This window comes from Ziziphus jujuba, chromosome 10 (genome assembly GCF_031755915.1).
Source record: "Ziziphus jujuba cultivar Dongzao chromosome 10, ASM3175591v1".
NCBI classification, from domain to species: Eukaryota; Viridiplantae; Streptophyta; class Magnoliopsida; order Rosales; family Rhamnaceae; genus Ziziphus; species Ziziphus jujuba.
In genome coordinates this window covers 1,174,122-1,194,142 of record NC_083388.1, presented here as the reverse complement: position 1 = coordinate 1,194,142, position 20,021 = coordinate 1,174,122, and the positions used below count along the sequence as shown (strand labels likewise).

The window sequence follows — 20,021 nt, the reverse complement described above, 5'->3', positions numbered from 1 at the left end:
TTTAATAACTTGGCAGCCTATTGATTTGGGTTAAGCTATAAGCTAAACACATTTTAAATTATTTTTAAAAAACCAAATCCCTAGCATTATTTTTAAAAAACCAAATCCCTAGCATTGCATAACATGACAATTTATCTCAATACCGATTCACACAAACTATAGTATTTTGTCAATAAACGATGATCTTTGAATTGCAAATTTGTTATTCATGGCCCATGTAAAGTTCATATTTGTGTTCAAACAATTAGCAAAGCATGGGAAAACTAAAAGACCGATGTAGAAATTCCATGTTCTCAAATTAAAGAAAACAAATAGATTTGCAAAGAAAGAATACAAGGGAAAACGTCCTCTTCCAGTTGGGAGTGTGTATAAATCTCAAACGGAGAAATTATTCAATACAACACGTCCACCATTGATTTGGAAAATGATGTCGCACACTCCCAATGAGAAGAAGCCACGTTTCAAAACATTACATGTCACTCTAAATTTACCGCAAAGAAAATATGGGAATTATATAACTATTTTTCATACATTAAAAAGAGAAAGAAAATAATAATAATAATAATAATAATAATAATAAAAGATGAATTTCTTAGTTGGAACAGATAATATAGGAATATATTTCATCAATGCAATTAAAAATAGTTATAAAATTGAAGAGGAATGTTCCATAAAATATCACCTCTATTAATTAATGATCTATAAATATGCAATGGATAAATATTAAAAAAAAATGTAATGGATAAAGTCCATATACTTTTTATTTTCTACTCGATAGGACTCTATCTTTTCATGATAAAGTTGTTGTTCTCCATGATAAAGTTGAACATTTTATTTTTCTTCCTGTATATAGTCCAATTTAAAATAATATCGCAAGGAAAACAAACGAACAAACATAAGCTTAACTAATTGAAAGCTCAATATGGTAGAGAATTTTGATTTCCATTTAAGACAAAAAGATCTATACGTTTCTATATACTAAAAAAAATGTAAATTAATAAAATTCCATAATAACAACACAATCTAGATATTCAATTAATTTTAGAACATCTAAAACAATTTTTTCTCATTATTTTTAAGCACAATCAAGTGTTCTCAACCTATTAGAAAATTAACATAAAAAATATATAATTTTTTCTAATTTTTAAATATGTATTTTTTGACTAACATTATTTTAAACTATTTTTGTGAGTGAGTAACTTCTTTGAAAGGTAAATCCCACCAGAAATATTTTACTTAAATTATCAAATATATATCTTACCCTTACCGTATCAAAAATCATCAGGGACAAGTTTTGTTCCTATCCGAATTAAATATTTTATCTTATTAAAAAAATCTATCTAAAAGCGTACCCCTAAAAAAAAAAAAAAAAAAAATTCTATCCAAAAAAACCTCTTTGTATTTATCACAAAATAAATAAATAAATAAAGGTATTTGTTATTTCTCCGCCATTGCTAAAATTTATTATAGACTCACTAATAGGTACATTCTTGTTATCCAAACTACTATATATACTCTCCTTTGGATGTTCATAAACTCCACACTTTTTGGTTTTGCAGGTATAATTTCTTGGCAGAATACTATTGAATTATATTTCTTTCTTATGTTCCCATGGAATGCACATATTTTTCCATGCAAATAATGATGAACTTTGCATCAATTTGTTCGGTTCTTTGTTGTTGTTGTTGTTATTGCTGTTGTTTGTGCTTCCGAATACGCATTGATTATTATTTGACTTCCCTTCCTCGAATACGAGAAATCTGTTCTTAAGTCTGTTTTAAAGGTTCAATTTGCATATTAGAGATTTATTTATTTTTTTGTGTTATATTTTTGTACTTTAAAATATTGTGTAAACTGAAAAAAAAAAAAAAAAAAAAAAAGAGTTCAAAACCCAGTGTTGAAAATTTGTTCTTAATCTCTTTATAAGGTTCTGTTGTGCACTGTATTAATGTGGTTTCTAATCACCATTATTTTGCTGCTTTTTTTTATCACAAAAAACAAATTGTCCTTATCCAAATTGTTTTGTCCTTATCCAAATTAAATATTTTACCTTTCATTTAAAATTGAAGTTCCCTACAAGTATTTGTTATTTAGTCCACCACTGCCTCACTCTGTTAACCACAAATACTATTTATACTCTGTGCAGAATTCTCCGAATACAACATAATTTGTTTTTGATTCTTGTAGGTATAATCTCTTCAATAACATAATATGTACATATAATTCTGTTATCTTTATATGTATATACGACGAAACCTGTTCTTAGATTTTGACTTTTTTGTTTTATTTGTTTTGCTTTGTTTTGTTTTCTTTGTTATCGTTTTCTTTAATAAAAATTCTCTGGACGAATGTTTAAATCTGTTCTTAATCGCTTTATAACTTTTGGGGACTGAGTGCGGATTCTAATTACTATTATTTTGCGGCTTTTTTTTTTTTTCCCCTTAAATTTGTTTTCATCATCCATAACAAATTGTGGACCTCATCCAAATTAAATAATTTACCTTTATCTAAAATTGAACGTGCCAGAATTCACCAAATACAAAATATTTTGTTTTTGCTTTTTTTAAGGTATAATCTCTTCGATAACATAATAAGTACATTTATAATTTTTTTTTCTTTATATATATGTGTGTGTATATATATATATATACACACACAACGAGACCTGTTCTTAGATTTTGACTTTTTTGTTCTTAGAATTCGATTCTTTTGTTCAGATTAGACCCTTTTGTTCTTAGATTTTAACTTTTTTGTTTTTGTTTTCTTTTTTTCTTTTTGGTTTTCTTTGTTAGCGTTTTCTTCTCTGACTGAATATTTAAATCTGTTCTTAATGGCATAAAGTGTGGATTCTAATTATCATTATTTTGCTTTTTTATTTCATTAATTTTTACTAGTAGAACTCAGAGAGCGTTGAATGATGGCGAAGATTATTCCATCCCACATAGTGGGAGTACTAGTTGTGTTGTTGTTGTTGTTCTGCTGCTGCTCAGGCATAACAGCAGCAGAATATATGGCATACAAGGACCCCACACAGCCTATGAATGCAAGAATTAGAGATTTGATGAGCAGAATGACTCTAGCTGAAAAGATTGGTCAGATGACTCAGTTGGACAGAGCAAATTCGACATTTGAGATCATGAGGGATTTCTCAATTGGCAGTGTACTGAGTGGTGGAGGAAGCGTTCCTAAAATGCAGGCCACTGCAGAGGATTGGATTGATATGGTTGACAATTTCCAAAATGGTTCACTTTCAAGCAGGCTTGGCATCCCTATGATTTATGGCATTGATGCTGTTCACGGTCACAACAATATCTACAAGGCTACCCTATTTCCACATAACGTTGCACTTGGATGCACCAGGTAAATTAACTTCATATATTATATATTTATGTATAGTTAATATATATTATGGAATAAATTTATCCCCCCCTTTTTTTTTTTTTCTTTTTGCAAAATCTTTGTTTTTTTTTTTTTTTTTTTGTTTTTTTTTTTTAGCTAGGCAAGATAACTTGTTGCTCAAGGAATATGAAACATATGTAGTAAAATCTGGTATTCTACATGTTACAGGGATAGAGACCTTGTGAGAAAAATTGGTGAAGCAACTGCCCTTGAAGTTAGAGCTACCGGTATTAATCATGCATTTGCACCATGTATTGCGGTATGAAATTTATGAAACCAAACAATAATTCTATACCTAATAATTCTATCATGTAGCGATACCATTTCGTCCCATTTTTCTGATTGAATTTCATTCTTAACAGGTGTGTCGAGATCCGAGATGGGGAAGATGTTTTGAGAGTTATAGTGAGGATCCCAAGATTGTCCAAGACATGACTGATATCATATTAGGATTGCAAGGTGAAGGTCCAAAGAAGGGTGTTCCTTTTGTTGGTGGAAAGTAAGTTCTTTTGTTTTCTTTTCTTTAATCAAACATTTGTTTCACATGATCAATGAATTTCTGTGTTTTTTTGTTTCATCATATTAAATTCCTTATGATTTTGTAATCAGAAAACACATAGCAGCTTGTGCAAAGCACTTTGTGGGTGACGGAGGCACAACTGACGGTATCAATGAGAACAACACAGTGACTGATTGGCATGGATTGTTGAGCATTCATATGCCTGGCTACTATGACTCTGTAATCAAGGGTGTGGCTACCATCATGACTTCCTACTCCAGTTGGAATGGAATGAAGATGCATGCTAATCGCAACCTAGTCACCGGTTTTCTAAAGAACACACTTAAATTCCGGGTACATAAACTGTCAATTTTTAGTCTGTTTCCTAAATCAGGGATGATATTCATAACAAGTTTTAATATAAAAACCTTTGTGATTGGTGTGGAAAAATTGCAGGGTTTTGTTATTTCTGATTGGCAAGGTATTGATAGGATTACCACCCCAGCTGGTGTAAATTACACTTACTCTGTTCTTGAGGGTATTAATGCTGGCATTGACATGGTTCGTCTCTATTCCCCATTAATTTATCACATTGTTTATACTTCATAACAAAGTGATCTATAGCATTGACGTAGCATGAAAATTTGTAATTTTTCAGATTATGGTTCCATACAACCACACCATGTTCATTGATACTCTAACAGACCTCGTGAACAAGAAGTTTGTCTCCATGAGTCGTATCGACGATGCTGTTAGGAGAATTCTACGGGTTAAGTTTACAATGGGTCTATTTGAGAATCCATGGGCTGATAGGAACTTAATCAGCGAGCTTGGAGCCCAGGTAACTACTACTAGGACAACTTAACTTTCTTGGTTGAGTTTCAAACTTTATATGGTTTTGCAAATATGATAAAAATGAACATTCATATTATCTAAATAGGCACATAGGGATTTGGCAAGGGAAGCTGTGAGGAAGTCACTTGTCCTGTTGAAAAATGGAGAGAATGCAGATTCTCCTATGCTACCACTACCCAAAAATGCATCAAAAATACTAGTTGCTGGAAGTCATGCAAGCAATTTAGGCTACCAATGTGGTGGTTGGTCAATTACTTGGCAAGGACTTGATGGCAACAACTATACTGCAGGTAAAATTCACAATTTCAGCTTTTCAGCCTCCTCAATTCATTTCATTGTTACCATATATTCATTTTTTTTTTTTTTTAATTTGTTGAAATAGGAACAACCATCCTTGAAGGCATTACAGCTGCAGTAGATCCAAGCACAGAAATTGTGTACAGCCAAGATCCTGATTCAGATTTTGTAGAATCAAACAATTTTACTTATGGCATTGTTGTTGTTGGGGAGCTTCCATATGCAGAGACAGCAGGGGATAGTTTAAACTTGACAATTGCTAGTCCAGGTCCAGATACAATCAGCAATGTATGTGGCAAAGTTAAGTGTGTGGTGATAGTAGTCAGCGGTCGTCCTGTCGTGATCGAGCCATATCTTTCCTCCATTAATGCTCTGGTTGCTGCATGGCTTCCGGGAACAGAAGGACAAGGAATTGCTGATGTTTTGTATGGTGATTATGGTTTCACTGGGAAGCTTTCTCGTACTTGGTTCAAGACAGTCGATCAGCTCCCCATGAATTTTGGAGATGCACATTATGATCCACTCTTCCCCTTAGGATTTGGACTCACAACCAATCCAGTTGTGTCAAATTAGACATTCTTTTTAGACTCATTAGGATTAATGGTTGAGTCACACTCAAATAGTATTTTTAGTTTTTCGGTTATTTTTTTGTTTTTTTTCCTTTTCCGGTTGATTTGTTCCGTATTTGATTAAACAGAGATTATGGTTCTTAATATTTTGTGTAAGAGTCAAAGACATGGCTTTCACCAAAAAAAAAAAAGAAAAAAGTCAAAGACATGCATTTTACAATAATTACGTATAAACTAGTTATTTTTTTCATTCATCTAATGATTTTCAATAATTAAGAGATGTTAAACTAATAATTATCTTTTTGTTGGTATTTATGTGTGTATACAAATTTGCCTCCCAAAAGTACATTATCGTCTCTATTTATAATGTAGCTCAAAAACCATCCTTTTTCACATCCAAGAACTCCATTCATAAGTCGCATCTTAATTGGAATTTATATATGTTCCCCTTTTCAATTACTTTGTTTTTTTGGGTAATACCAATACCCTTTTCATTTACTTTGAATTGACAGAAATAAATAAATAAATAAATAATAGGGTTAGAATGGGTCCAAGCCTCCGGCTACATAATGAGAAGATTAAACATAGTAGTTTGTTGCAATGACAATGCAATATTCTTGTGGTCTCTCTTATGTATGCTTATCAAATAATTCATGAAATCTAGATAATTATGCTTGCAAAAATAAAAATAGGATAGAGAAAATGTCTTGAAAAAGAGGTTCAATAACAACATTCAGCTTTCTCGCAAAAAAAATAAAACAAAAACAAATACAAAAACAACAATATCCAACAGAGATGAACAAGGCCTGAGGGAAAATTACATTAAATTCCCTTCTACACTTAATATGGGGTTCTGTTGGAAGGACTTGTATACCTAGAAAAAAAAAAAAGGCTGAATTACATATATTTATTTTCTACCTATATATATGTGAATTTCTTTCTCACTTTTATGTTCTCGTCCAAAAAAGCTCATACCTTGTTTTTGTAATTATTGCTGAATGTTTTTTTTTTTTTATTACACCTAAAATTTACATTTTTTAAGATTTGATAGACTATAGAATTCCATTTGGATTTGTGATCAATTTTTCTTTTAATTTAATTTTAATAATAATATTTTTAAAATGGAAAGTTATCTAAACTCCCCCCATCACTCACATGAATAATGGTTACAGTCTGACTCTTTGCAGATTCACCATATCTGATTTTATTTTTTTTTAAAATAATTATATTATATGAAGGTATGATTTCAAGGCGGAGAGTAGAATATTGTTTGGTTGGATTTCTATTTATCTTCTGCATTATATAAAATTATTTGGCCCAGTGCCATTTGTTTTTTTAGAATATTTTTTTTCTCAATTAATATTTTTATATATTATTCATCTCTCATTTATCTACAATATCTAATATAGTTATATTTACCAAAAAACAAATCTAGTATGGTTATAATAATTTATCTACACAAAATTTACATTATACTACTTATCTAAATACTTTTTTTTAATATTAATGTATTAAAATACTAAAATTATTTGATACAATTAGGTAATCTAATTGATGGGTACAATATAGTAAAATTTGTTATACATAATAATCCGGGATTTTATATATTTGTATATATCCAAATTGTAAATTAGGAAACTTATTAATGGTGTCCACTTGGAAAAAAGTTCCTTGTGTCATACTGGTTCTGTTCACTGAATATTCATATTCTCTTTTGATACAGGAGTCGTTTATTTATTTATTTTTTTTAATCTCTTATTACCTTTCCTAAGAGAAAACACTATTCAGTAAGTGAAAGTCTGTTCATATATATCTGTTCTAAGCTTCATTTTGCATCGGAGATTTTTTTTTTTTTTTTTCAATTTTTGTTTATTTTTCGGTTCTATGAAACACTTGACTGGATATTCAACTTAATTTCTATCTGAACAGTTAAAAGCCAGTAAGCAAAAACATGTTTTTAGTCTGTTTTCAAGGTTCTTTAAGGCAATGAATATGAATTCTAATTGCCATTATTTTACATTTTCATTTTTTTCTGTAGAACTGAGAAAGTATTGAATTGAATGATGGTGAAGATTATTTCAGCAGCCCACCTAGTGGGAGTCCTAGTGGTGTTGTTCTGCTGCAGGTCAGGCTTGGCAGCAGCAGAATACATGGCATACAAGGACCCGTCACAGCCTTGGGAGGTAAGAATCAAAGATCTGATGGGCAGAATGACTCTAGCTGAAAAGATTGGTCAGATGACTCAATTGGAGCGCGCAAATACATCGTTCGAGATCCAAAGGGATTTCTCAATCGGCAGTGTACTGAGTGGTGGAGGAAGTGTTCCTAAACCACAGGCCACTCCAGAGGACTGGATTGAAATGGTTGACAATTTCCAAAATGGTTCACTTTCTAGCAGGCTTGGCATCCCTATGATTTATGGCATTGATGCTGTTCATGGTCATGGCAATGTGTACAAGGCTACCATTTTCCCACATAACATTGCACTTGGATGCACCAGGTCAATTAATTGTTCATATACTAGTGTTATATTATCCATTTATGGATTTTTTTTCCATTTTTTTTTTTTTTATTTTCATATCTCTCTGTTTCTCTGGGGGCAAGAAAAGTAAAATCTTGTATTTTTTTTTTTTTTTTTTCCTCATTTTGCAGGGATAGAGAGCTTATAAGGAAAATTGGTGAAGCAACTGCCCTTGAAGTTCGAGCTACTGGTATTCCTTATATATTTGGCCCATGTATCGCGGTATGCTACTATAAAACCGAAGAAGACTTACTGGAGTAGTAAACCTTTTTGTTCCAAATTTGTGATTGAATTTTCATTTGTATAAGGTCTGTCGGGACCCGAGATGGGGTAGGTGTTATGAGAGCTTTAGTGAGGATCACAACATTGTCCAAGAAATGACTGATATCATATTAGGATTGCAAGGCGAGAGTCCAAAGAAGGGTGTTCCATTTGTTGGTGGAAAGTAAGTTTTTTTTTTTTTTTTTTTTTTTTTTTAAATCAAACATTTGTGTTAAAAGTCTAATCTATACATATAGCATTCTTTTTTTTAATTTCTTGTATTAAAATAAATTATGCTTTTGTAATCAGAAAAAAAGTAGCAGCATGTGCAAAACACTTTGTGGGTGATGGAGGTACCACCAGGGGCATAGATGAGAACAACACAGTGATTGATATGCATGGATTGTTGAGCATTCATATGCCTGGCTACTATGACTCGATAATCAAGGGTGTGTCTACTGTCATGATTTCCTATTCCAGTTGGAATGGAGTGAAGATGCACGCTAATCGCAACCTAATCACCGGTTTTCTAAAGAACAAACTCAAATTCGGGGTACAAAAATTGCCATATTTTAGTCTTGTTTGCTAAATCTAAGGATGATATTCAAAACAGGTTCTTAACATATTAGTGAATTGTGGAAAATTGCAGGGTTTTGTTATCTCTGATATGGAAGGTATTGACAAGATTACCACCCCACCAGGTGCAAATTACACTTACTCGGTTCTTGAGGGTATTAATGCTGGCATTGACATGGTTAGTCTCTATCCCCACTTACTCGAATCTTGTCTGAGAAATTATTATAAATTCAAAACATGAGTTTCTTTGCTTTCTTTTTTAGACTGCTTCTTTGTAATTTTTCAGGTCATGGTTCCATTCAACCATACCTTGTTCATTGATACTCTAACAACTCTTGTCAACAACAAGTTTGTCTCCATGGATCGTATAAATGATGCAGTTAGGAGAATTCTGAGAGTCAAGTTCACAATGGGTCTATTCGAGGCTCCTTGGGCCGATAAGAGCTTAATTGACGAGCTAGGTTCTCAGGTAACTACTATTAGAACAAATTTCTTGGTTGAGTTCAAAATTTTATGGAAATCCATGATAAATATGATAAAAATGGCCATTTTATCTAATAGGCACACAGAGATTTGGCAAGGGAAGCTGTGAGGAAATCACTTGTTCTGTTGAAAAACGGAGCAAATGCAGATCCTCCTGTGCTACCACTACCCAAAAAAGCAACAAAAATTCTGGTTGCTGGAACCCATGCTGACAATTTAGGCAACCAATGTGGTGGTTGGACAATTACTTGGCAGGGACTTACTGGCAATAACCTAACTACTGGTATGTTCTTGATTCACATTTTTCAACTTTTAGCTCATTTCCTTGTTACCCTTTAGCAAAATAGTTATATTCAAAAAAATAAATAGATAAATTGATGAAACAGGAACAACCATCCTCGAAGGCATTACAGCTGCAGTAGATCCAAGCACAGAGATTGTGTACAAAGAATATCCTGATCCAGATTGGGTAGAATCAAACAATTTCTCATATGCCATTGTTGCTGTTGGTGAGCTTCCATATGCAGAGATGTTTGGGGATAGTCTAAACTTGACAATTGATGCTGGAGGTCAATATGTGATCACCAATGTATGTGGAAAAGTTAAGTGTGTGGTGATACTTGTAACGGGTCGTCCTGTGGTGATCGAGCCCCAACTTACCAACATTGATGCTCTAATTGCTGCATTTCTTCCTGGTACAGAAGGAGGAGGAATTGCTGATGTTTTGTTTGGTGATTATGGTTTCACTGGAAAGCTTTCTCGTACTTGGTTCAAGACAGTGGATCAGCTCCCTATGAATGTTGGTGATGCACATTATGATCCACTCTTCCCCTTTGGTTTTGGACTCACAACTGATCCAGTTGTTGCAAATTAGACATTGTTTTAGAGATTTAGGATTAATGGTAGAGTCAGTCTCAATTTAGTCCTTTTGTCTTTTTATTTTTTCGGTATTATTCTTTTTTGATTAATTAACAGAGGATATGGTCCCTTATATTTATTAAAATTCAAAAGACTTTGGTTTTAGAAGTATAAATTATTTAGTTTATTTGAAGTATATATTGCATTCTTTTTAGTGCACCAATTCACAAACTTTGTTTTAGGACTAAGTTGTCATTGCCTGCATGTTTAGAAGGGATATGTATTATTTTTCTTATATTCAATTTGATTGAGCATTCATAACATTTTTCTTTTGATAGTTATGATTTTCAATAATTAAGAGATATCTTGTTTTCCAAGTAACTTCAATGATTAAGCATCTTTTTCTTAGTATTTATGAATTCACATAAATTTACTACTCAAAAATTCAAAAGCCATCCTTCACACCCAACAACTTCATTCCACTGCCAGATATAATTTGCAAATTAACCTTAGCCTATTGTGAAAAAAAATAATAATAAGAAATAAGATATTTAAAAATAATAATAATAATAATAAATAAAAAAGAGCAATCCTTGGAAAGATATATATAAAGTTTAAGATTCTAAATTATCTTAAGATAAGATTTTCATTTTTTCTCTGGAACATAATATAATAATACATGTAAATTACAAGAGAGATGCTAGTTGCACTGCATAAAGTTCTTTTTGCAGTCCTATACTTTTAAAATTTCCAAAATGCCTTTATTTAATATGTTTGCAGTATTACGAAATTAAGCGGCATTCTTATTCGCCAAAAAAAAAACAATCCCCATGCCAGGATCACCTATCCTTGTGACAAAAATGTTTTGTTTTGCCAATTCTATATAAATACTCCTCTTAATCTAATACCATGGAAAATATTTGTCAAATCAAATGTTAGAATCCACGTTGCAAGAATACCCAAATCATATTTTTTTATAAAAAATTCCATTCATATTTTGCAATCAAAAATTGGGTTTGCTCACTTTCTAATTTTACATATGTTTCTGTAATATTAGGGAGGAAAAAGACCCATTTTTGCTATTTCAAGGAGACAGAATGGATTAATCTAAGGTTAGGAAGAAGATTTTGGCATTTTATTTTTGGTCCTTTTTTGCCGTTTCAAGGAGAAGGAATGGATTTATAAGGTTGGGGAGCAAAAAAAAAAAAAACAAAAAAGGAAAATTATTTAAACTCCCTACCACCCTTGTATGGGTTGGGTACAAATAGAGTGTAGCATGGAAAGGCTATTTACTTTTCACCAAAAGCTTTTAAATTACACAAAATTGATCAATGTATTTTCTATGCATGTATGTCTTCTAGATCACTCGATCTTCTTCCTTCTGCCTTTGTTCGCCTTGATGTAATTTACTTTATCCTGACTCTGAGGGCAAAATATAAAGATGAACAATTGCAAAGAAAGCACGTGATGAAAGAAGGGTAGAAGCAAGAGGGTTTCTTTTTTCATTAATTATGGATACTTTAGTAATTTAAGTTTTCATGAAACTGTATAAAGTTTATTTTACATTGTAAAAAGATCAACTACTCAAATTACAAATTAGACAGAATTTTTATTTTCAAAAAAAAAAAAAACAAAAAAGGAAAATTATTTAAACTCCCTACCACCCTTGTATGGGTTGGGTACAAATAGAGTGTAGCATGGAAAGGCTATTTACTTTTCACCAAAAGCTTTTAAATTACACAAAATTGATCAATGTATTTTCTATGCATGTATGTCTTATATAGAGATAAGCCTCTTGGAGGACTTGTACACCAGGAAATTAAAGCTGCTGAATTACATACATTTGTTTGTACCTCTAGCAATTTTTTTTTTGGGGGGGACGAAAACATAAAGCTTGAGAACAAAATAACATATAATATTTTTCTGGGGGACAATGCAACATTTTGTGTGTGTGTGAGAGAGAGAGAGAGAAAAAACGTTTGATCTTTTTACCCCTAGTGGTTGCGCTCAAAAACCTATAGTCAGAGCTTGCTTTTTATTCGCCCATATTAAAAATAAAAAAAATAAAAAAAGGGTCATTTTTGTTAATAATGTTTTTCGAAGAGATGAATGGTCCCAAAAGGGATTGAAAAAACTCTTATTAGATTCTTTTGGAAAATATGTTTTCTCCATACGTTTTAACTACTGCAGCAAGATTATAAAAATAAAAATAAAAAATAAAAAATAAAAAATTGCAATTTTTGGCCAAAAAAGTATTTTTACTTATATACCTTCCCACAAAAAACCATTTTTGAACGTTTTTTAATCTATTCAGTCCCCCAAAAAAACAAATCCATATATCCTTGCAGAATTTTTAGGCATTTTTGTTTTAAAAAAAAAAACTTTTAAAATTTCATTTTGAGGATATATATTTCTAAAAGTCAATATTCATGAAATAAAACAAAAATAATAATGAACATAAAATTGAAAAATTAAATCATGATGTTATATTTGTAATGTTCAACATGTCAGATCTATGAAAATTTAGGTGAAAATTAGATAAGAGAGAATCCTTTCATAACCTATGAACATCTTATTCAAATGGAATATGTTACCTTATCTACAATTTATATCTTAAAAATTGAAAGTTACATCTCTCTAGTACTTGTATCCAGTCCCACCAGATGTACATAAATTAGATTTCTGTTAACCGAAAATATTGTATAACTCCTCAATAACCGAAAATATTATATACACTCCTCTATGGAGATTTAAGAAATCTGATTTTGATTTTTATTAATGATATCAGAGAAGATAAGATCTCAAAGGAGTAGAATATTATTTAATACGATTTCTAATTATCTTCCTCACTATATATATATATATATATATATACCTTGCCATGAATGCATGTTTTTCCATGCAAATGATGCCCAGCTTTGCATCATTTTGTTCTGTTCACTAAAACATTCAAGTTCCTTTTTGTATACTAGTCACTTATTTTTCCACCTCTTTTTTTTCCTTTTCTGGGAGAAAACACACAGCAAGTGGAAATCTGTTTTTAAGGTTCATTTTGCATTATCAGAGATTTTTTTTTTTTTTTTTTTTTTTACTTCGTTATCGTTTTGTGCTTTAAAATACCTCATTGAATATGCAACTTCATTTCTATAAGATAAGTTTTTTTTGGGAACTGAAGTGGATTCTAATTACCATCATTTTGCTTGCCTTTTTTCTCTGTAGAACCGAGAGAGCATTGAATGATGGTGAAAATTATTCCAGCAGCCCACCTAGTGGGAGTACTGGTTCTGTTGTTGTGCTGCTGGTCATGGATGACAGCAGCAGAGTATATGGCATACAAGGACCCCAAACAGCCTATGAATAGAAGAATAAAAGATTTGATGAGCAGAATGACTTTAGCTGAAAAGATTGGTCAGATGACGCAATTGGACCGCTCAGTTACCACGTTCGAGATCATGAGGGATTTCTCAATTGGCAGTGTACTGAGTGGTGGAGGAAGTGTTCCTAAAATGCAGGCCACTCCAGAGGATTGGATTGATATGGTTGACAATTTCCAAAATGGTTCACTTTCAAGCAGGCTTGGCATCCCTATGATTTATGGCATTGATGCTCTTCATGGTCACAACAATGTCTATAAGGCAACCATTTTCCCACATAACATTGCACTTGGATGCACCAGGTAAATTAAACTTCATACATTAATGTATATATTAGTATTATATCATCAATATATGGAATAATTTTTGCGTCTCTCTTTGTTTCTTTGGGGACTGTTTTTTGTAGCTAGCCATGAAAAGTAAAAAATCTGGTAATTTCCATGTTGCAGGGATGCTGAGCTTGTTAGGAAAATTGGTGAGGCAACTGCCCTTGAAGTTAGAGCTACTGGTATTAATTATGCATTTGCACCATGTATCGCGGTATGCAATCTATAATAACCAACAATGACTACCTAGAATAGTGACTGTTTTGTCCCCATACTTGTGATTAAATTTTCATTAGTAACAGGTCTGCAGGGATCCGAGATGGGGGAGATGTTATGAGAGCTATAGTGAGGATCCAAAGATAGTCCAAGAAATGACCTCCATCATATTAGGATTGCAAGGCAAAGGTCCAAAGAAGGGTGTTCCATTTGTCGGTGGAAAGTATGTTTTTTAAGTCTTTTTTATCAAACATTTCTTTTACATGCCTAATCTAATACATAAGGAATTCTGTTGTTTTCTTCATTTTGTATTTTTGTAATCAGAAAACGCGTAGCAGCGTGTTCGAAACACTATGTGGGTGATGGAGGCACAACCAGGGGCATTAATGAGAACAACACAGTGATAGATTGGCATGGTTTGTTGAGCATTCATATGCCTGGCTACTTCAATGCCATAATCAATGGTGTATCTACTGTCATGGTTTCTTACTCCAGTTTAAATGGTGTTAAGATGCACGCTAATCGCTTCCTAATCACAGATTTTCTAAAGAACACTCTTAAATTTAGGGTATGAAAATTGACAAATTTTTTTTTTTTTTTTATGATATTTATACAAGCTATAACATATTTGTGTTTATCGTGGGCAAATTGCAGGGTTTTGTTATTTCTGATTGGGGTGGTATTGACAAGATTACGACTCCACCTGGTGCAAATTACACTTACTCAGTTCTTGAGGGTATTAATGCTGGCATTGACATGGTTTGTCTCTATCCCCAGTAATTTATCACCCTATATATATATATATATATATATAGATATATCTATATATATATATATGTGTGTGTGTGTGTGTGTGTGTTCTTTCACAGAGACATATAGGACTAAAAATTATTATAAATTCAAAACATGAGTTTCTCCATCTTTCTTTTTTAAATTGCTTGTTTGCAATTTTTCAGATCATGGTTCCAATGAACTATACTCTGTTCATTGATACTCTAACAACCCTCGTCGAAAACAAGTTTGTGTCCATGAGTCGTATAAATGATGCAGTTTGGAGAATTCTGAGAGTCAAGTTCACAATGGGTCTATTTGAGAATCCTATGGCTGATAAGAACTTAATCGACGAGCTCGGTGCCCAGGTAACTACTTTCTTGATTGAGCTTAGAACTAAACCATGACAAACTTATCAAATATGATATTCCCATTTATTATTATTATTATTACTTTTTTAATCCAATTTAATAGGCACACCGAGACTTGGCAAGGGAAGCTGTAAGGAAGTCACTTGTTCTATTGAAAAATGGACAAGATGCAGATCCTCCTATGCTACCACTACCCAAAAACGCAACAAAAATACTAGTTGCTGGAACCCATGCTGACAATCTAGGCTACCAATGTGGTGGTTGGACAATTACTTGGCAAGGACTTAGTGGCAATAACCTAACTACTGGTACTTCTTAATTTCACCTGTCAACTATACCAAAAATATCATTTCCTTGTTAGCTAAAAAGTTTTAACATCTTTGTTTTGTTGAAACAGGAACAACCATCCTTGAAGCCATTTCAGATGCAGTAGATCCAATCACAGAGGTTGTGTTCAGTAAAGATCCAGATTCAGATTGGGTAGAAGCACAAAATTTCACGTATGCCATTGTTGCTGTTGGGGAGCATCCATATGCAGAGACAGCTGGGGATAGTCTAAACCTGACAATTGCTAGTCCAGGTGAATATGTGATCGACAACGTATGTGGGAAAGTCAAGTGTGCGGTGATAATTGTTGCCGGACGTCCTGTGGTGATCGAGCCCCAGCTCACCAACATTGATGCTCTGGTTGCTGCATTTCTTCCGGGTACAGAAGGAGGAGGAGTTGCTGATGTTCTGTTTGGTGATTATGGTTTCACTGGAAAGCTTTCTCGTACTTGGTTCAAGACAGTGGATCAGCTCCCTATGAATGTTGGTGATGCACATTATGATCCACTCTTCCCCTTTGGTTTTGGACTCACAACTGATCCAATTGACACAAATTAGACTTACAAGAAGAATCTTTTTTTATATAGACTTAGGATTATTTGCAGAGCCAGTCACAAAGTAGTCCTCTTTTAGTTTTTCAGTTTTTGTTCTTTTTTCCAGATAAATTGTTCCACTTGATTAACAGAGAATATGGTCCTTAATATTTGTGTTGTGTCAAAAACATTTTTAAATAAAAAGTATAAATTAGTTTTATTTTAAAGTAAATATTGCAGCTTTCTTATTGCGCCAACATTCACACTTTGCTTTAGGACTAAGAAGGAGGTTCTCATTTCAAGTTCAGTTATCCACGACATTTAAGTAGTTCAAAAGCCATTATTGTTCACACCTAAAAACTTCATTCAACAGCCACCTCTTAATTTGGTGTAGATTTTGCCAAGTAAGCATGTCCATATTTCAAACGATAAACAATCCTTTTAAGGAGATATATATAAACAAACCTTCTATCAAATATATATATATATATATATATATATGTTAAAGAAGTCGAAGATAAATAAAAAGTATAAAATGATTAAATGGTTTATTTTTAATTTGTTGTTTGCAAGTTTAGAAGGTATATATGTTATTTTTCTTATGTTTATCTAGGTCTTGAATTAATTAGTTTACAATATTCTAAATTAATATTTAACTTTTAAAAAGAATAACAATAATATGGCATAAATACCAAATCTAGTTTCGGCGTTTTTGCACTTTACCCTCCATAGTATTGAATTAACACTAATGCAACTTGAAGTTTATAAACCATGCAGCATTGGTCTATAGTCTTCTCCGGTGACTTCATTTACTGTGAAAATTCATGTACGCCGTATGTAAGGAGTTTTCTTTTTTTTTTCTTTTTTCTTTTTTTTTTTCAGATCATGATAATAATTTTGTTCTAGTTAATAAATGTAGCAATTAAAAAGTCGTGGATATTTGGACTGATATTACCACTGTTTACAAATTTCAGAGGGCATTAATAATAATTTGATGTTTTAGAAGGTAAAATGTAAAAATGACGAAACTATGCAGAAATCCCTAATAATAATAGCGACAGGATATATACTCAAATAGCAAGAGAATCTACCTTTCTACTGCATAACCAGGCTTGACTTAGCCAAAGTTAAATCTTATGTGCAATTGCATATGATGATTGAAAATGCTACGGATGACTATGTGAGTTTTTTTTCTCCTTAACCAAAAATAGCTAGAGACCTTATCTCAAGATCTTTTGAATATTCAAACTTCGTACTTTGACTTCTTTAACTTCCCACTTATTGATTTGTTTAATTGGAATAAGCTTGAATTAATGTTGAAGAAGAGGCTTTAGGTATGGAATTCCCTAACTCTAGTTACAGAAGAAATTAATATTGCCATGAATTAGAGAAGATAATATTTGTAAAGTTCTTGGTCATATATATATATATATATATATATTAATACACAAACAATAAAGTGATCATTGCCCAAAAATGGAGACCATCCAAACTGGTAGAGAGGTCTCCTATATTATGGTCCTTAACACTGTTAAGAAATCAAAGACATTTTTAAACCCAAAAAAAAAAAAAAAAAAAAGTATAAATTAGTTTTTTTTTTTTTCCCTTTAATTTATTGCTTGCGTGTTTAGGAGGGATATATATTATTTTTCTTATGTTTATTTACATTATCCCAATTTGAGTGAGTTTTTCAACAATTTTATTCATCTTCAATATTTTACCAGTTTGTTAGCATTTTATGAACTTACAACAAGTCTACCACCAAAAATTACTTCAATATAGGCTCTATTAGAAATAGTTCATAAGCCATCATTTATCCTACTTTCACTCCCAAAAAATTCATTCAACAGCCACATCTTAATTAAAATATATGCTGCCCTTTTCATATACTTAAATTAATAAGCAATAACAACATAATATTTCAAAAAACAGAATCTTCGAAGGGTATTTATATATATATATATATATATACACACATGTAAAGCTTGATTTCACCTGAACCAAAAAAACAAAAAAAACAAAAAAAAAAAAAAGAGAGAGAGAGAGAAATCAAGCAAAATTATAATTACCATGGATGTAAACATATTAGAGGATTAAATACAGTACTAGTTGTTGCTATGATAATGTCAAGTATTCTTGTGGTGGCTGATAGGGGAGCTTCAAAGGCTTCTTCTTCTTCATTTTCTTCTTCTTCCTCTGTTTCTTCTATAATAGCTCATTCCCCGTATGCAAAGAACAAAGCCAAAGTAATTCGTCGATTGCAGATAAATGCTAAGTGCGAAGCACAGGCCGAAGTTAAATGCAGACATAAAATGGGAGAGTTGGAGCATCGTAGTTATGTTCAAAAAGAGTGAAGAATGCATGAAGACAGCCAATATGACTTATTAGTCACCTTATAATTTATTTAATTTGCACCACCCTGTATGTGTGTATATCTTTTACAATACTCGGTGCACTCTCTGTATATCCTATACAAATAAATCTGCTGCAACATATAATTACACCACCATGGGTGGGCGGGGGTGTGTGTGGGTGTGTGGGTGTGTGTGTGTGTGTGTGTGTATGTGTGGGGGTGTGTGTGTGTGTGTGTGTGTGTGTGTAATTATATATGTCGTGTGTGTATTAGAATTTCTTTCTGAAGATTTATGTTTTAGTCAAAAAATATCCTACCTACATTCTATTTTGGTTTGCTTGATTTTTCTTAAGTTTTGATTTTTGAAGAAAAATGTCGAAGATAATACTTTTTATAGCAAATCATAAAAAATAAAAAATAAATAAAAATGATTATTATTAGTATTCATTTCAAACCCCTAGGACACTTCCTAGCTAGCAATCCAATCAGCTGCAAGTTTATATATACTTACAATTAACAATAACAAACGTCTGAATCTAAAACGAAAGAGAAACTTAAGAAGAATATTGAATATTATATATATATATATGATTGGAAGAAAAAATACATAAATAAATTGTAATGAATGTGCTTTATACAGGAATAATTTCTAGTAAAATTTGTTCTGCCAAATCCAGATAATTCCATGCCCTTGGTTATCTAATATAGTGGAAAAATAAAAAATAAAAATAAGATGGCAGTGTCAAGGCGTTGATCTTCAGCTCCAGTACTTCACTATTCATCGAGATCTAAGGGCTTAAAATATTTGCCATCCAATAAGTAAGTTCCTATTGTAAGACGAACCGCCCAAACATCTTTGGGTTTTCTTGACACAATTCTGAGAATCAAAAAATATATATAAAAAATAAAAATAAAAATAAAAAAATCACAAATGACAAGTTATGGGAGAGGTGGTGAATTCAAGTTTATAATATTCTATATTTACATTTATATGTTTAAATAATAATAATAATAACATCAAGATATATATACTCAAAAAGCCAGAGAAGCTACCTTCCAACATCACCAGGCTTGACTAAGCCGGAGTTCGCTCTGAGGCATGGAACTGAAGCTGCTGTTTTTATCATTTTGGGAGCCTCAATCACAATCACAGGAGACCCTATCTCAAGCTCTTTTGAATATTCACACTTTATACTGATTATACTTGGACTTTTTTTGCCTGTTCTGGTGTTGTTCAATTGGACCAAGCTTGAATTTTGAAGAAGAGGCTTTAGGCATGGAACTCCGATTGTAGTTGCAGAAGAAATAGATGCTGCCATGATACATACAAGATAATATTTGAGGGGTTCTTGTTCATATAAATACCCAAATAATAGTAAACCACGGCCCACCACTGGGGACCACCCCAAATGGGTGGATACTAGAGAAGTCC

At 32.2% G+C, this 20,021-nt stretch overlaps 4 protein-coding genes across 4 annotated transcripts; 3 read left to right on the top strand and 1 right to left on the bottom strand.

Annotated features, from left to right (window-relative positions):
* The first annotated feature begins 2,872 nt into the window (after window positions 1-2,872).
* LOC125420836 (uncharacterized) lies at window positions 2,873-5,765 on the top strand. Its single transcript, XM_048468014.2, has 8 exons — window positions 2,873-3,360; window positions 3,568-3,658; window positions 3,762-3,898; window positions 4,009-4,252; window positions 4,355-4,459; window positions 4,557-4,739; window positions 4,839-5,043; window positions 5,136-5,765. Exons 1-8 carry the CDS (start codon window positions 2,915-2,917, stop codon window positions 5,621-5,623), a joined length of 1,899 nt encoding a protein of 632 aa, XP_048323971.2. The 5' UTR covers window positions 2,873-2,914; the 3' UTR covers window positions 5,624-5,765.
* Window positions 5,766-7,569: 1,804 nt separating this feature from the next.
* On the top strand, window positions 7,570-10,569 carry LOC107410352 (uncharacterized). The gene is made up of 8 exons (XM_048467994.2): window positions 7,570-8,119; window positions 8,272-8,362; window positions 8,449-8,585; window positions 8,711-8,954; window positions 9,051-9,155; window positions 9,264-9,446; window positions 9,539-9,743; window positions 9,847-10,569. Exons 1-8 carry the CDS (start codon window positions 7,680-7,682, stop codon window positions 10,332-10,334), a joined length of 1,893 nt encoding a protein of 630 aa, XP_048323951.1. The 5' UTR covers window positions 7,570-7,679; the 3' UTR covers window positions 10,335-10,569.
* A 2,663-nt stretch (window positions 10,570-13,232) lies between these two features.
* On the top strand, window positions 13,233-16,574 carry LOC107410380 (uncharacterized). Its single transcript, XM_048468240.2, has 9 exons — window positions 13,233-13,363; window positions 13,538-13,994; window positions 14,142-14,232; window positions 14,321-14,457; window positions 14,559-14,802; window positions 14,889-14,993; window positions 15,191-15,373; window positions 15,480-15,684; window positions 15,774-16,574. The coding sequence occupies exons 2-9, from the start codon at window positions 13,555-13,557 to the stop codon at window positions 16,259-16,261; spliced, it is 1,893 nt and encodes a 630-aa protein (XP_048324197.2). The 5' UTR covers window positions 13,233-13,363; window positions 13,538-13,554; the 3' UTR covers window positions 16,262-16,574.
* A 2,569-nt stretch (window positions 16,575-19,143) lies between these two features.
* Window positions 19,144-19,933, bottom strand: LOC107410379 (protein CHLORORESPIRATORY REDUCTION 42, chloroplastic). The gene is made up of 2 exons (XM_016017805.4): window positions 19,643-19,933; window positions 19,144-19,466 (listed from the first exon to the last, which is right to left on the bottom strand). Exons 1-2 carry the CDS (start codon window positions 19,906-19,908, stop codon window positions 19,364-19,366), a joined length of 369 nt encoding a protein of 122 aa, XP_015873291.1. The 5' UTR covers window positions 19,909-19,933; the 3' UTR covers window positions 19,144-19,363.
* Window positions 19,934-20,021: the final 88 nt, after the last annotated feature.

Coding starts and splice junctions, on each gene's coding strand:
- LOC107410380 (XM_048468240.2), top strand. CDS start 13,555: ATGATGGTGAAAATTATTCCAGCAGCCCACCTAGTGGGAGTACTGGTT. Junction 14,233..14,320: donor CATTTGCACCATGTATCGCG/GTATGCAATCTA, acceptor CATTAGTAACAG/GTCTGCAGGGATCCGAGATG. Junction 14,994..15,190: donor TTAATGCTGGCATTGACATG/GTTTGTCTCTAT, acceptor GCAATTTTTCAG/ATCATGGTTCCAATGAACTA.
- LOC107410352 (XM_048467994.2), top strand. CDS start 7,680: ATGATGGTGAAGATTATTTCAGCAGCCCACCTAGTGGGAGTCCTAGTG. Junction 8,363..8,448: donor TATTTGGCCCATGTATCGCG/GTATGCTACTAT, acceptor CATTTGTATAAG/GTCTGTCGGGACCCGAGATG. Junction 9,447..9,538: donor TTGACGAGCTAGGTTCTCAG/GTAACTACTATT, acceptor TTTATCTAATAG/GCACACAGAGATTTGGCAAG.
- LOC125420836 (XM_048468014.2), top strand. CDS start 2,915: ATGATGGCGAAGATTATTCCATCCCACATAGTGGGAGTACTAGTTGTG. Junction 3,899..4,008: donor GTTCCTTTTGTTGGTGGAAA/GTAAGTTCTTTT, acceptor TTTTGTAATCAG/AAAACACATAGCAGCTTGTG. Junction 4,740..4,838: donor TCAGCGAGCTTGGAGCCCAG/GTAACTACTACT, acceptor TTATCTAAATAG/GCACATAGGGATTTGGCAAG.
- LOC107410379 (XM_016017805.4), bottom strand. CDS start 19,908: ATGGCAGCATCTATTTCTTCTGCAACTACAATCGGAGTTCCATGCCTA. Junction 19,467..19,642: donor AAGCCTGGTGATGTTGGAAG/GTAGCTTCTCTG, acceptor TTTGATTCTCAG/AATTGTGTCAAGAAAACCCA.